The sequence below is a fragment of the Pseudophryne corroboree genome, chromosome 3 (genome assembly GCF_028390025.1).
Source record: "Pseudophryne corroboree isolate aPseCor3 chromosome 3, aPseCor3.hap2, whole genome shotgun sequence".
Classification (NCBI taxonomy): Eukaryota; Metazoa; Chordata; class Amphibia; order Anura; family Myobatrachidae; genus Pseudophryne; species Pseudophryne corroboree.
In genome coordinates this window covers 364612608-364630201 of record NC_086446.1, presented here as the reverse complement: position 1 = coordinate 364630201, position 17594 = coordinate 364612608, and the positions used below count along the sequence as shown (strand labels likewise).

At 44.0% G+C, this 17594-nt stretch overlaps 1 protein-coding gene across 1 annotated transcript in view; it reads right to left on the bottom strand.

Annotated features, from left to right (window-relative positions):
• Positions 1 to 15970: 15970 nt before the first annotated feature.
• Positions 15971 to 17594, bottom strand: part of LOC135057283 (NXPE family member 4-like) — a 118346-nt gene continuing 116722 nt past the window's right edge. The window contains exon 6 of the mRNA XM_063963173.1: positions 15971 to 16506. Within this exon, the coding sequence (XP_063819243.1) occupies positions 15971 to 16506 (536 nt within the window). The remainder of the gene's footprint in view (positions 16507 to 17594) is intronic.

Below are 17594 nucleotides of genomic sequence, written 5' to 3'. Positions count from 1 at the left end.
TCTAGTAATGTGCTTTAAAATCGGATAGTTACCTGTTAAAATGTGTTTTATCCCACCATAACAATCAATTTCTATTATGCGGCTAACTTCCGCTTGCGTAAATATGCACCCACGTTTTCCATCTTCTGTGCATCCACGTGTGTACCTGTGCATCACTATATACGCATCCACGTACTATTGTACTATGGTGGTCATTCCGAGTTGTTCGCTCGTTAGCAGTTTTTAGCAGCCGTGCAAACGCTATGTTGCCTCCAACTGGGAGTGTATTTTAGCTTAGCAGAAGTGCGAACGAAAGGATCACAGAGCGGCGGCAAAGTTTTTTGTGCAGTTTTAGAGTAGCTCAATAGCTACTCAGCGCTTGCGATGACTTCAGACTGTTCATTTCCTGTTTTGACATCACAAACATGCCCTGCGTTCGCCCAGCCACGCCTGTGTTTTTCCTGGCATGCCTGCATTTTTGCGAACACTCCCTGAAAACGGTCAGTTGACACCCAGAAACGCCCACTTCATGTCAATCACTCTGCGGTCTGCAGTGTGACTGAAAAGCTTCGCTAGACCCTGTGTGAAACTACATCGGCCGTTGTAAAAGTACATAGCGTGTGCGCATTGCGCCACATACCCATGCGCAGAAGTGCCGTTTTTTTGCCTCATCGCTGCACAGTGAACGAATGCAGCTAGCGATCAACTCGGAATGACCACCTATGACACACGTCATAGGTGGTCACCTATGACACGTGTCAAGGTACGCAAATGTGTATCGCTGCGTACCTTTGCACGCAGCTTGCCACACTCTGTTACCCAACTCTAGTAATACAATAAAAAAACACTATTTGTGGCTACGACTCTGCCATCTATGATGTTCTGGAGTGCAGTACCTTTGGGCGGCCAGGGGTGCTGCTGTTATGTCTCTCACCTGCAATACCTCTGAGCAGCCAGGGGTGCTGCTATTATGTCTCTCACCTGCAGTACCTCTGAGCAGTCAGGGGTGCTGCTATTGGAAGAGCAGTCCCAGCTGGGGTAGTCAGGTGGAACATGCTCTCTCCTGATTACCTTTTCCAGCTGCAGCACATTGTGTGTATTTGTGTGTGCTCTAGTGATTGGCCCTGACCTATGTTAAGTATGAGCTAGCTTTGAGAGTCAGGGCCAGCTATAGTTTTGTTCCAGCTCGTGTTAACTTATGTTGTTCCTAGTCTGTTCCTAGACAGTTTATTTGTCACAGTTTTGGAGTCCTTGTTTACTTGGTCCTGTGCCGGAATCCCTGCTGTAGCCGAAGTCTTGAACCTTGCCTGCACCTAATTTCAGTGACTGTTTACCTTGCCATCCATGGGGTATATTTACTAAGATTCGTGTTGTTGTCGATTCGTAGGGAGTTTGATTACGAATTTTATCGTCCATATTATCCTGCAACTTTTTGAAACCATCTTCATTAATTTACTAAGCTGCCGTATTTTCGGATTTCTTATTTTCCGATGTCGATAAGATTCGTATTTTTCTGTTTGTTTTTACGGCTGATTGTGTTGTATTTCGTCTGAAGATGTGTGTTGTGACGCATGTTTTGTATTTTTTACGATGCGGCAGAGTTTTTTGTTTTGCGGCCGGAATTTTAGGAATGGTGTCAATTCTGCAGGTGATGCGTGATTGGTTGTGAGAAATACGTGGGAGTGGCTGATCGCAGTCATATAAATACGCCCCCAAATGGCTGAACCTCGTGGGTTTAGTCAGTGGTGAGGAGAGAGGTAGTGTTGAGAGGAGCTTGGTGAGTTGTTGTGGTTTTTGTATTGTGATTTCTGAGTGTTGTGCATTGAAAGTTGTCTTGTTTTTGTGGTTGTATTGTTACTTATTAGTCTGTCTTATTTACTGTCCGTGTTTTTTTTTAGAGTCTCTTGTCGGTTTGTTTGTGTTTGTGTGTGTGTGTGTGTGTGTGTGTGTGTGCTGTGTGGAGGTAGAGGAGGTATTTGTTTAGTGTTTTTATTTATTATCTGTTCTGTGTTTCTTCTCAGCATGTCTGAGTCTGAGGTAAGTGAGGTTGGGGAGGTGCAGGAGGATAGTGAGGTTGAGGTTAGTGAGGGAAGTGAGGCGGAGGACGTGGCAGAGGAGGCGCCTGAGTCCTCTAGTGAGAGCGATGTGGCTCTGCAGCCACGTGTGAGGACCAAGTCTGGGCGTAATGTTAAATTTACGTATGCAGAGAATGTTGCCCTGGTGAGGGAGATAATGAAGTATCATCGTCAGTTGTTTGGTCAGGATGCTGGTAAGGTGTCAGCTAGGAAAAAAAGCTGTAATGTGGCAGAAGGTGGTAGTCGCTGTGAATAGTGAGGGGGTTGTGAGGCAAACAGAGGAGACCTGCAGAAAGCGCTATTATGATATTAAGCGGCGTGTGAAAGCCAAAATGTCGAAAGAGGACAAGTCTGCACGCAAAACAGGAGGTGGCCCCCATTTGTAGCTACCTATTTGGAATATGAGGAGCCGCTGCAGAGGCTGATTCCCCCGGAGGTAGTGCGGGCCACATATGTGCGGGACTCTGATCGCCCCAGGGTGTCTGGTAAGTTTTTTTTTGTGTGTTCTTATTTTTGTAAACAAACAGTATGTGTTGTCTAGTCTATTATTAACTCTTTTATTGTGTATGCTCTGTTGTCCTAAATGTTAAATTAGTTATCTATTTAAGTTGCGGTTTTGTTAAACTTGATTCTTTGCCCTTATCCTTAGTTTCGGTGTGGGGCATGATGGGCCCACCGGTGTTTTAATAAGATGTGGTTTTATTTTTTGTTTTTTTTATATAAAAATTGTTTTGGTTTTTTTTTGGCCTGTTAAGGTCACATATGCTGATGTATATGTGCAAAATGGACTTTGCCCATCTTTGTAGTTATGTATTTACTTCTATTGTATGTTTTTTGGATGTGTAGTGTAAAACATATTTCAGTCCTAAAGGTGATCATTATATATATTAAAGTATGTTTTGTATTATGAGAGTGTTAAATATTGGATCAAGTAGTGTTTGTAGGATGAGTTTGTCAAGATATTTTCTTTTGCATGCTGGAATAGAGTTTAGACATGTTTTTTTTTTCATTCTTTAAAACTTGACAAAAGATATTTTTTTGGGATAAATACTTTGGCCATGCACAATATTTTAACTAATATAAATGGTGATTTTTATTGACAAAACATTTCAAAACAAAATACAGAATAATGGGCCCTACTCACTGGCCGAGGTGCCCGACGGCCGATACGGCCGACGAGCGACCCGGCGGCGGGGGGGGCAGTGACGGGGGGAGTGAAGCTTCTTCACTCCCCCCGTCACCCGGCTCCATAGACGTGCAGGCAAATATGGACGAGATCGTCCATATTGGCCTGCATGCACAGCCGACAGGAGACCAGCGATGAACGAGCGCGGGGACGCGCATCGTTCATCGCTTAAGTCTCCACACTGAAAGATATGAACGAGATCTCGTTCATTTATGAACGAGATCGTTCATATCTTTCAAAATATCGGCCAGTGTGTAGGGCCCATAAGAGTAACATGTGAAATCCTTTATGTTTGCAGTGACAAAAAAAAATACATACATCTTTTGGCCATGCTAGCACATTGGCCCTCATTCCGAGTTGTTCGCTCGTTCTTTTTCATCGCAGCGATTTTCCGCAAACTGCGCAGGCGCAATGTTCGCACTGCGGCTGCGCCAAGTAAATTTGCTAAGAAGTTTGGTATTTTACTCAAAGCATTATGAGGTTTTTTCTTCGTTCTGGTGATCAGAGTGTGATTGACAGGAAGTGGGTGTTTCTGGGCGGAAACTGGCCGTTTTATGGGTGTGTGTGAAAAAACGCTGCCGTTTCTGGGAAAAACGCGGGAGTGGCTGGAGAAACGGGGGAGTGTCTGGGCGAACGCTGGGTGTGTTTGTGATGTCAAACCAGGAACGAAACTGACTGAACTGATCGCAGTGGCAGAGTAAGTGTCGAGCTACTCAGAAACTGCTTAGAAATTTCTATTCGCAATTTTGAGAATCTTTCGTTCGCAATTTTGCTAAGCTAAGATTCACTCCCAGTAGGCGGCGGCTTAGCGTGTGCAATGTTGCTAAAAGCAGCTTGCGAGCGAACAACTCGGAATGAGGGCCCTTCTGAAGCAGAGGATGATGCTGATGGAGGTAAATTCATTACCCTTTGTTGTGTTTCACACTCTATGGGGAAAATTTACTAAGATGGAAGTTCTATTATAGATAGTATGTTGCCCATAGTAACCAATCAGATTCCAGGTTCTTTCTTCTAGAACATAGGTTCTCAAACTCGGTCCTCAGGACCCCACACACTGCATGTTTTGCAGGTCTCCTCACAGAATTACAAGTGAAATAATTAACTCCACCTGTGGACCTTTTAAAATGTGTCAGTGAGTAATTAATACACCTGTGTACCTGCTGGGTTACTTGCAAAACATGCACTGTGTGGGGTCCTGAGGACCGAGTTTGAGTACCTGTGTTCTAGAAGGTGCTAGATACATGAGAATTCGAATATGTTTGTTTGCTATGGGCAACAAACCATTTTAAATGAAACTCCTATCTTTGTAAATGTAACCCTATGTTTCATCCTAATTTATGCAAACACTTCTCTCAACAGGAACATCCTCTGCCATTGTACCCCCGCGGAGGCGAAGCCTAGGTGTGACTAGCAGGCCACCACTTCAGGCATCATGCCAAAGCCGCATATCGGTGGTTTGACCCGTGCCCCCACAACAACTGCTGGACAGTCCCCTATGCATGCCCCCACAATCACCACATTTGCCAGGTGAGTTGATGTGTGTAATCCATCATTTATAAGTTTAGGAATAATTTAGTAAATTATCTAAGTAGTGTGAATGCTGCGAAATGTAGATGTTAAACTGCAGTTGTCAAGTTAGCCACATAATAATAGCACAGATAAACACATAAAGACATTGCATCATCACAATATGTGCACAATGCACATATTAGCATAACCAACACATACAAAGTAACGGAAAGCCAAACTCCAAAAATGCAATGCGTAAATCCAAATGCAAACAAGCTCATATTGCGCTACTGAGTCCAATTATAGTTTAGTTCCTAAAAATTAAAAAACAAACAAATCAAAAATGTACTTCACAATATCTAACCAAAAATCACTGCTTTATATTTTCAGCAGACACCAGTCAACATGAAAGTGACACACAACAGCAACAAACTGAGGACACATTTACCCTTCAACTTACAACAATACCACCACCATACGCAACACCCACAGATTTACCAACCCAAACACAACCACAAACACCTGAGCAAGACATAAGGCCAAGCATAGCCATGACGCAGTCTTCAGACCAGGCATTTTGGACCACCTGGGCCACACAGCTCGGCCACACCGCTGAAAGTCTGCAAAAAAACACACAAGCTGTAAGGAGTATAGCCCATCACATGCCCCGCCTATGCAGAAGTAACAGCCACCAACATACGGAGCTCACCAGATTGGCCAATACAGTTGAACTAATGTGGGCAGACAATACCCGCATGCTAGAAACATTTCAAAGAGTCATGGACGACAATATACGACTACATCAAACATACTTGCAAATAATACAAGCCAACCAAATCACACAAGACACAATGCTGAGAGTCATGGAGAATCAAACGGCGGCAACTAGAGACTTACATGCTACTATGACGATGCTTACACAGCATCTAATGCATCAAGAACAACAGACAAGCTCGAGTTCCGGAACAACAACCCCCTTGGTTACACCAGTAACATCCCCTCTAAGACGCTCGAGCAGAAATCGGCAACACACCAGAGGAAAAGGGCCAGCCCCCTCAAGTGGCAGACCGCATAATTAGATGTGCGTAAGCATGTTGAGGGAATGTTATTTGTTGAGTTACATTATGCAGCATTGGTGTGTATTCACAATTCAGTTAAGATCACAAGTTTACTGGTAAAAAGTGTTTGTTCCACTCGACTAATGTGCCAGTAAAAACAAGGTACTGTACTACATCATATTCTTGCTTTATTTTTGGTGCAATTACATTACACGTATAATTGTATAATGTTATCATATGCAAGCCATAGAAGCAAGCACAATTCACATAACAAACACCAGTGTATTTGTGATTTACAGCAGTAGTTAATCAACCACTAATCCAAAGTCAAATGGTAACAGTAGCAGGGGAATATAGTAATGCATGTTCAAAAATTAAAAACAAAAACCAGTAATGCATTAATGTATGGTACCTACTAGAGATGAGCGGGTTCGGTTCCTCGGGATCCAAACCCCCCCGAACTTCACCCATTTTACACGGTTCCGAGGCAGCCTCGGATCTTCCCGCCTTGCTCGGTTAACCAGAACGCCCCCGAACGTCATTATCCCGCTGTCGGATTCTTGCGAGATTCGTATTCTATATAAGGAGCCGCGCGTCGCCGCCATTTTCACTCGTGCATTTGAGATGATAGCGAGAGGACGTGGCTGCGTTCTCTCAGTTTCTGTGTTCAGTGTGCAGCAAATATCTGTGCGCAGTGTGCTGCAAATATCTGTGCTCAGGGTGCTGCAAATATCTACGTTTTCTGCCTGAAAAACGCTCCATATCTGTGCTGCATTGTAGTATATAGTAGGAGAACAGTGCATAATTTTGCTGCCCACCAGTATATATATATATAGCAGTACGGTACAGTAGTCCATTGCTCTACCTCTGTGTCGTCAAGTATACTATCCATCCATACCTGTGCTGCATTGTAGTTGTGCGCAGTATATAGTAGGAGGACAGTGCAGAATTTTGCTGACCACCAGTATATATATAGCAGTACGGTACAGTAGACTATTGCTCTACCTCTGTGCTATCCATCCATACCTGTGCTGCATTGTAGTTGTGCGCAGTATATAGTAGGAGGACAGTGCAGAATTTTGCTGACCACCATTATATATATAGCAGTACAGTACAGTAGTCCATTGCTCTACCTCTGTATTGTCCATACCTGTGCTGCGTTGTAGTTGTGCGCAGTATATAGTAGGAGGACAGTGCAGAATTTTGCTGACCACCAGTATATATATAGCAGTACAGTACAGTAGTCCATTGCTCTACCTCTGTGTTGTCCATACCTGTGCTGCGTTGTAGTTGTGTGCAGTATATAGTAGGAGGACAGTGCAGAATTTTGCTGACCACCAGTATATATATAGCAGTACGGTACAGTAATCCATTGCTCTACCTCTGTGTCATCAAGTATACTATCCATCCATACCTGTGCTGCATTGTAGTTGTGCGCAGTATATAGTAGGAGGACAGTGCAGAATTTTGCTGACCACCATTATATATATAGCAGTACGGTACAGTAGTCCATTGCTCTACTTCTGTGTCGTCAAGAAGTATACTATCCATCCATACCTGTGCTGCATTGTAGTTGTGCGCAGTATATAGTAGGAGGACAGTGCATAATTTTGCTGACCACCAGTATATATATAGCAGTACGGTACAGTAGTCCATTGCACTACCTCTGTGTCGTCAAGTATACTATCCATCCATACTTGTGCTGCATTGTAGTTGTGCGCAGTATATAGTAGGAGGACAGTGCAGAATTTTGCTGACCACCAGTATATATATAGCAGTACGGTACAGTAGTCCATTGCTCTACCTCTGTGTTGTCAAGTATACTATCCATCCATACTTGTGCTGCATTGTAGTTGTGCGCAGTATATAGTAGGAGGACAGTGCAGAATTTTGCTGACCACCAGTATATATATAGCAGTATGGTACAGTAGTCCATTGCTCTACCTCTGTGTCGTCAAATATACTATCTATCCATACCTGTGCTGCATTGTAGTTGTGCGCAGTATATAGTAGGAGGACAGTGCAGAATTTTGCTGACCACCAGTATATATATATATATATATATATATATTTATCTCTGCATCATGTGCTGTTTGGGGACTATTTTTTGAAGTGCCATCCTGTCTGACACTGCAGTGCCACTCCTAGATGGGCCAGGTGTTTGTGTCGGCCACTTGGGTCACTTAGCTTAGCCATCCAGTGACCTTGGTGCACCTCTTTTTTTCTTTGCATCATGTGCTGTTTGGGGACTATTTTTTGAAGTACCATCTTGTCTGACACTGCAGTGCCACTCCTAGATGGGCCAGGTATTTATGCCGGCCACTTGGGTCGCTTAGCTTAGCCATCCAGCGACCTTGGTGCACCTCTTTTTTTCTTTGCATCATGTGCTGTTTGGGGACTATTTTCTGAAGTGCCAACCTGTCTGATACTGCAGTGCCACTCCTAGATGGGCCAGGTGTTTGCGTCGGCCACTTGGGTCGCTTAGCGTAGCCATCCAGTGACCTTGGTGCACCTCTTTATTTCTTTGCATCATGTGCTGTTTGGGGACTATTTTTTGAAGTGCCATCCTGTCTGACACTGCAGTGCCCTTCCTAGATGGGCCAGGTGTTTGTGTCGGCCACTCGGGTCGCTTAGCTTAGCCATCCAGCGACCTTGGTGCACCTCTTTTTTTCTTTGCATCATGTGCTGTTTGGGGACTATTTTTTGAAGTGCCATCCTGTCTGACACTGCAGTGCCACTCCTAGATGGGCAAGGTGTTTGTGTCTGCCACTTGGGTCACTTAGCTTAGCCATCCAGCGACCTTGGTGCACCTCTTTTTTTCTTTGCATTATGTGCTGTTTGGGGACTATTTTTTGAAGTGCCATCCTGTCTGACACTGCAGTGCCACTCCTAGATGGGCCAGGTGTTTGTGTCAGCCACTTGGGTCGCTTAGCTTAGCCATCCAGCGACCTTGGAGCACCTCTTTTTTTCTTTGCATCATGTGCTGTTTGGGGACTATTTTTTGAAGTGCCATTTTGTCTGACACTGCAGTGCCACTCCTAGATGGGCCTGGTGTTTGTGTCGGCCACTTGGGTCGCTTAGCTTAGCCATCCAGCGACCTTGGTGCACCTCTTTTTTTCTTTGCATCATGTGCTGTTTGGGGACTATTTTTTGAAGTGCCATCCTGTCTGAAACTGCAGTGCCCCTCCTAGATGGGCCAGGTGTTTGAGTCGGCCACTTGGGTCGCTTAGCAATCCAGCGACCTTGGTGCACCTCTTTTTTTCTTTGCATCATGTGCTGTTTGGGGACTATTTTTTGAGGTGCCATCCTGTCTGACACTGCAGTGCCACTCCTAGATGGGCCAGGTGTTTGTGTCTGCCACTTGGGTCGCTTAGCTTAGCCATCCAGCGACCTTGGTGCACCTCTTTTTTTCTTTGCATCATGTGCTGCTTGGGGACTATTTTTTGAAGTGCCATCCTGTCTGACACTGCAGTGCCACTCCTAGATGGGCCAGGTGTTTGTGTTGGCCACTTGGGTCACTTAGTTTAGCCATCCAGCGACCTTGGTGCACCTCTTTTTTTCTTTGCATCATGTGCTGTTTGGGGACTATTTTTTGAAGTGCCTTCCTGTCTGACACTGCAGTGCCACTCCTAGATGGGCCAGGTGTTTGTGCCGGCCACTTGGGTTGCTTAGCTTAGTCATCCAGCGACCTCGGTGCAAATTTAAGGACTAAAAATAATATTGTGAGGTGTGAGGTGATCAGAATAGACTGGAAATAAGTGGAAATTATGGTTATTGAGGTTAATAATACTATGGGATCAAAATTACCCCCAAATTCTATGATTTAAGCATTTTTTGAGGGGTTTTTGAAAAAAAAAACACCTAAATTGAAAACACACCCGAATCCGACAAAAAATTTTCAGGGAGGTTTTGCCAAAACGCGTCCGAATCCAAAACACGGCCGCGGAACCGAATCCAAAACCAAAACACAAAACTTGAAAAGTTTCCGGTGCACATCACTAGTACCTACACTGTTTGCAATGACAGGACATACAATGTTAAACAACATAAAAGTAAGCAAGGACACAACAAAGTGTATTGTTAGGGTTACAATACAGTGAGGTTACAAAACATACACTTACAAACACGTAAAAATTACATACTTAAAGAAAAAATAGTGTTCGCATGCAAACACGCCTGCCAAAAGTAGTTCTATTTGAAAAACGTACTTTAGTACGATTCATGCAGATTTGCGGCAGAGTTGATGGTATTTATGGCCAAAAACAAAAATACGAATCAGTAGTAAATTAACGTATTCTATACAATTACTGTCAAAATTGACCGATGGTGTATTCATTCGTATTTGTGTTCGAGTCGGGGAAAAAAAATACGAATGCTGAAAGTCCAGCCGCATATCTGGGTTAGTAAATTACCGATTCCACACTTAGAAGAAATTATTGAAATCGAATCGATTCGATTAAAAACGAAATATTAGTAAATATATCCTCATGTGTTCAGGTGAAGTTAACCTGATCCTGTATGCCTATGTCATGTTTCTTCAGTTATCCTGTATGCCTTATTTGGAATTATGCTTCAATACAGTTTCATCACCTGTCATCTGTGCAACTCCTGTATTTGTCCATGTAACCATCATCCTATCATCTGTAGTCTGCAACTCCTGCATTAACCCATTAAACACCGTAACATTATAGCTGGCCTTAAACAGACTTGCTGGAGTTTAAAAGAACATGGATTCGGTTTCTGTCAGTCCTGCTAAGGATCTGATAATGCAGATTTAGATCTTGACTGAAAGACTCGTTAAAATATCCCTGTGAGGTGGAACTCAGAAGCTAGTCCTAGCCCCAGTAGCGATATCCGATGTTCAAAGTCCAGGAGCGGCATCCGATGTTCTGAATCCAGGAGCGGCGTCTAATGTTCTGATTCCAGGAGCGGTATCCGATGTTCTGACCGCAGGAGCCGTGTCCGATGTTCTGACCACAGGAGCCCTGTCCGATGTTCTGACTGCAGGAGCCATGTCCGATGTTCTGACTGCAGGAGCCGTGTCCGATGTTCTGATTCAGGGAGCGGCGTCCGATGTTCGGACCGCAGGAGCGGCGTCCGATGTTCTGACCGCAGGAGCGGCGTCCGATGTTCTGACCGCTGGAGCCGTGTCCGGTGTTCTGACCGCAGGAGCGGTTTCCAATATTCTGATTGCAGGAGCCGCATCCGATGTTCTTATTGCAGGAGCCGCGTCCAATGTTCTGATTGCAGGAGCCACATCTGATGTTCTGACTGCCGGAGCCGCGTCCAATGTTCTGATAGCAGGAGCCGCGTCCAATGTTCTGACTGCAGGAACTATGTCCGGTGCATAGATTGCAGGAGGGTAGTCTGAGGTGTCGAACCCAGGAGGGGTCTCTAAAGTCGCAGCCCCAGGAGTCCCGAGAGCTATAGACCCAGGAGGGGTCTTGAAAGTCATAGCTCCAGAGCTGGAGGTTCTGCCTGCCCTTGCCTCACAGCATGAGAACCCGCTTGCCCTTGCCTCGCGGAATGAGGTTCCATTTGCCCTTGCCTCGCGGCTTGCGGTTCCATTTGCCCTTGCCTCGCGGCATGAGGTTCCCTTTGCCCTTGCCTCGCAGCAGGAGGTTCCATTTGCCCTTGCCTCGCAGCAGGACGTTCCATTTGCCCTTGCCTCGTGGCATGAGGTTCCCTTTGCCCTTGCCTCGTGGCATGAGGTTCCCTTTGCCCTTGCCTCGTGGCATGAGGTTCCCTTTGCCCTTGCCTTGCGGCATGAGGTTCCCTTTGCCCTTGCCTTGCGGCATGAGGTTCCCTTTGCCCTTGCCTCATGGCATAAGGTTCCCTTTGCCCTTGCCTCGTGGCATGAGGTTCCCTTTGCCCTTGCCTCACGGCATGAGGTTCCCTTTGCCCTTGCCTCCGGGCATTGGGAGGTCGCCGCAGTGTCGGCAACAATTTTGTGTGTGTTTTCTTCCATTATGGTTCAGTCACCCGGTGTGCCTAGAGATCCAGCTGAGGTCTGCCGAGCCCGAGGGGTTCACCGAGGTCTGCCGAGCCCGAGGGGTTCACCGAGGTCTGCCAAACCCGAGCGGTTCACCGAGGTCTGCTGAGCCCGAGGGGTTCACCGAGGTCTGCCGAGCCCGAGGAATTCACCGAGGTCCACTGTGCCTGGGAGATCAAAGATTTCTGTTCTGAACGAGGGTTTTTTGATTGTTTTTATTTCTCTGAATTGACTGTTGTCCCAACAGAGCGAAATGTGAGCTGTTGCCTTGGAGGAGCATCTGGAATCCGCTCCTTAAAGGTGGGGCTATGCTACGACTCTGCCATCTATGATGTTCTGGAGTGCAGTACCTCTGAGCAGCCAGGGGTGCTGCTGTTATGTCTCTCACCTGCAGTACCTCTGAGCAGTCAGGGGTGCTGCTATTGGAAGAGCAGTCCCAGCTGGGGTAGTCAGGTGGAACATGCTCTCTCCTGATTACCTTAACCCATTAAACACCGTAACATTTGTATTGTATTGTAGTAGTTAGATAAATGCTTCCACATTCAATTTGAGCACCGGAAGTCCCCTGCCGGAAAGCTTCCGCTATGTGCTACCTAAACTTTTAGTCAGGAACGGAGCTTCACTTATGAAATGCAAATATTTTGTGAATTTTCATTAGCAATAACACTTTAACAATCAATTTTAAAACACTTCAATATAATATGGCTATTGACTATAATTTAAATGCTATGATTCAGATTGGATAGCTTTCTTGCAGAACATACACTGATACAAATATCCATATAATAATAATAATAATATAACATATATATATATATATATATATATATATACACACACACACACACACACACACACACACACACACACATTATTTATTATACTTCTGTGAAACCCCTCACACAGCATATGTATTCATACACACATACTGAATGAATGTAGTTTCTACAGAGCCTCTAATTTGCATATCAACAGATGTTCACATGCTTGTTGTACCAGAGTGGTTGAACAGGTTCATTAACATTTCAATTGCCTATCTTGTAGCAAACAGAGGGTTAACAAATCCTGGAAAAAAAAACCTCTTAATCTGTGTGTAATTCTTACATTAAGACAAGTATTTATCTCACTATTACTAGTACTCTCACTAGGCCCAATTGAAACACTATTTATATTTGACTATGGCATGGGTTAGTTAAATTCATTGGTAGCTTTTAAATGGTGATGAATTTGTACATATATTATTTTATATTGTGACAGAGGCTACAGATTGAAAGTCAGCTGTTAGCTAAGTGGATAGAGAGTGACCTTATGTACCTAAAATGGCTACTGCTCCTCCCCCTTCCCAAGCCATGTGCATGGACAAAATTTTGATCACACCATGCGGTCAGAACACAAACACTATATCCTTTGTCACAAATCCCAATTTTTACAAGCACCGGAAGTTTCCATAATAGACAATTCCCACTGCATGGTAAAAATGCTTCCACATGCTTTTACAGCACGAACAAAGATTTGCTACTTCAGGCCTACGTTAGCAGTATGCGAATAGGCCTCAGCATGCTAACACAGCTATATCATACCTATGCACCAACTTTTAATCGCTCTTCAAATTTACTTAACAGATAAACAATCCAATCTGAATCAAACACAATATGACTTATCGAACCTCATTTAGCAACAATAAAAACACACTGTAGCATTTCTAATATTGTGCGTTTTTGTCACACTCACACAACAAAGAAACATATTGTCCTTAATTTATATCAACGCCTTACTGATAACACAAAAAAAACAGCATGCGGTTCAGCAGCATCTAGATGCGTCCATCCTTAGCTGGTAGACCACAGCAGCGTCTGTACTGCGCGTCATTAAGTATGTGATATCATGTCTGCGAGCCCCCAACTGTAAAGTTCCGATTATTTCTAAAAAAAAACATTTCAAATGCCCGCGTTAATATACCAGTCAGGTGGTTAGGTCAGTGACAGTTGGGAGAGGTGGTTGGTGGAGAGCTCGCTGAGGGGACGGAGAGAGTTGCGCTGGTGCTGTGTACTCGGTGCGGCATTAACAGCTGTGGAAACCACTCTGTACCTGCATCTGACGGCAAAGTTAAGCTGAATTACCCCGAACAGACTCCGGTGTGTCCCACTGAGCTTGGAGAGTGAGTCCGGTGTGGAGATCCTTATCCACACTCAAGAGAAGGTTGCATCTCTGACGCTGATGATGGGGCTTTAGCGGATCCCTCCCTCTGACTGTCTGCTGTAAGACACTTCTAGCGGCCTTCAGGAAAGTGGCTTGGAGGTGATTGACATTCATAGATGGAGACTCTGCCGGACAGTGATTAAGTTTGTGAACACACAGGGAGGATTGGGAGGTGGCCCCAGACAGTCCATATATGGCAATTGGAAGGTGCACAGAAACAGCTATAGTAGGGCTGTATGTCCCTGAAGGGATTCTCACATCCAATTGCACAATATTAATCTAAAACAGCTTATTTCAGCCTACACTGACTGCCCAGAGCAAGATAAGCTATTTTAGACCGGACACAGTATCACCTCACTTTGGAATGAAGTTAGAGCCAATTGCTGCAGCATAGTGCCACTGTCCTAAAGTCATTTAGACCCTGATATTACAGCAGAGTAGAGAATACAGAGACTTAAAGTATCAGCTGAAACCTCATAATTATTAACCAGTTTACTTCTAGCTATTGCATTGCACTTATACATTGAGGACACTCTGCAGGTGAACTACAAAAACCTAAGCTGGTTTAAGTGAGCCCTGTCCAGCGCACAGTCAGTAAACAGCAAGGCAGGACCAGGTACCTATCTTATTCAGAGGGATACAGAGTTCAGCTCAGGACAGTCATTTAGGACCAATATATTAAGCCTGCTTCACCTTCACAGGGATTTATCAGCATCAATTAACTTTTTCTGCAGTTAAGGGAGTACTTTCAACTTATTTACAAAGAACTTGTATGGAAGGGATACAACAGGATTGTTCTTGGCTAAAGACAGGGAGTACATATAAACTCTATACCTTAAAGATTCCTATTAGGCGCCATAGACTCCATGTCACCAATGTGGTAGTAAGTTAATAACCTGCGCAGTATAAACTAAAGGGGAAAAGAACATTGATTTGTGTCACTTTAATATAGTTCTTGTCAGTGAATGCATGACATTATGGTGGTCATTCCGAGTTGATCGCTCGCTAGCTGCTTTTAGCAGGATTGCAAACGCTAGGCCGCTGCCCTCTGGGAGTGTATCTTAGCTTAGCAGAATAGCGAATGAAAGATTAGCAAAATTGCTACTAAAAAAATTCATGCAGTTTCTGAGTAGCTCCAGACATACTCCTAGACTGCGATCACCTCAGTCCGTTTAGTTCCAGGTTTGACGTCACAAACGCGCCCTGCGTTCAGCCAGCTACTCCCCCATTTCTCCAGCCACTCCTGCATTTTTACCTGGCACGCCTGCGTTTTTTAGCACACTCCCTGAAAAGGCCAGATTCCGCCCAGAAACACCCACTTCCTGTCAATCACACTACGATCACTCGAGCGATGAAAAAACGTCGCTCGCGCTTGTGTAAATCGACAAAGTTTTGTGTGAAAGTACTTAGCGCATGCACGCAGCGTACCATGCTCATGCGCATTTTTGCCATTTTTTAACTTAATCGCTGCACTGTGAAAATCGTCAGCGAGCGATCAACTCGGAATGACCACCAATATTTTTCTTTGGTTATTGAGGAATTCACTGTCCTAACCTTCTAGTATCTGGTATTAGAGGTATGCATAAAGTTCAGAGTTAATATTTCTAATCCGCTTAGGAAGGAAGACCCAGAGACAACAGGTTCCGGCCAAATTAAACATTCTGTTTATTGTGTAGTCAATTGTTCCTGTGTATTGTGAAAAGCAAACCAATTTGTGAAATTTACATTTGTTGTAATACTTGTTGAAAGAGAAGGGCATCTTTGAACCTTATTAATAAATAAATTGAGTTGTTGACGAAAACCAGTGACTGCTTATCCTGAGTAAATTGACAATACTCATCTCTCTGCGAAGACGAGAAGACCTCCAAGTACAAGACACGATCCTTAGAGTATATGGTTCCCACAATCACAGTGGACTTCCATAACCCATCACCCGAGGGGTTCACATTTTTAGTAAAAAAATATTTGTGAACTAGCAAATATATGTTAGGAACATGTGTACCTGGTTCATCACTACATGTTCAGGTGGGTGAACATTATTTATATTGTAAGCAATGCCCATGTCCCAGGCATCTATCACAGCAACATGAAGATCTTGGAAGATATCCTTCACAATCAGATATTGGATATAGCCATGGAAGTCACTGAATCTCTCTGCATCACTACTGATCTCTCTGGTGTTCTCTGCTTTGATAATAACTTTGGTCTCAGGACTCCGTAAGAAGAGACGTTTCACAGCCTTGTGCACATTAATAACTCTCCTGATAAAGAGCTGGATCGGGAAAGGTCTGAAGTGCTGGCCAAAGCTGATGACTACAACATAGTTTGAACCACCTGCTTGCTGATCTATCTCCTCAGCCATGTAGGCATCATCTTTAACTGTGTAAGATTTACTTGCAACAATAGGATGACTGTGCTTTTTCCAGTATAACTGAATATTCCTTTTCTCATGTACTGCAAAAAGCAGCGATTCCAGTCCTGTTCTATGCAGATTGAAATTCCTGAATTCTGTTGGAAAAAAAAAATAGTAAGAGGTCCTTTATAAAGCTTTTGGATTTATAGCTATTAAGTTTGGATTTTACCTTTTATATGGTATTAATTACCCAGGGAAATTGTGGTGATCAGCTGGCACATTGCAAATGAGCTCATCTTTTTTAGCCCCTGTAATCTAGTTCTGGGGACAAAGGGACATATTTATCACAATCCATGGGCATAGCTAGAAATATGTTGGCCCCATAGCAACATTTTTAAGGCGCCCCTGTCCCAATGTTTCTACAGAGACACCTCTCTGGTAGCAGTTAATGTTATGACCCATAGTAGTGCCTTAGTTTTATTTTCTGAACCACAGTAGTGCCTTAGTTAATGTTATGCGCCATAGTAATAATGATAATAATAATTTTATTTATATAGTGCTCTTTCTCCAATAGGACTCAAGGCGCTTAACAGATACACAGCATAATATAGTACAGAAAATAATGAAGTACAGAACAGCTTTTCATAAAATACAGAAGCATGAAGATACTAAAGGGATATTATGGAAATGCTTGAGTAAACAGGAAAGTCTTGAGTCTACTTTTGAAGGATTCTATAGTTGGGGCCTTTCACACTGTGTGGGGAAGTGAGTTCCATAGAGTCGGAGCCGCATGACTAGTAGTCAGTGTTGGACTGGAGCATGAAGGGCCCACCGGGGGTATGCAATGGTGGAGGCCCATTATTAGAGGTGTGGTCAGCCACCAAAGGGGATGTGGTCAGCCACCAAAGGGGGTGTGGCTAACCATTATAGAGTACTTGGTCTGGACTCCTTGATAATCTATATAGTAATTAATGCTAGTGCATGCATGATAATGTGCCAGAATAACAGCAATGTACTGTAGAGAATACATCATAATCCTGTGTAGTATAAGGTAACATATGTATAATATATAATTCAAGTGCACAGTCTAGAACCTGATCCCTAGAGGAGGAGGGGCCCCCAGGCAGTGGGGCCTACCGGTGGTTTGCCCTGTACCCCTGTGGGCCAGTCCGAGCCTGCTAGTAGTACACTAGTTTATTTTATGGACCATAGTAGTGCTCTGGTTAATGTTATGTCACATTTT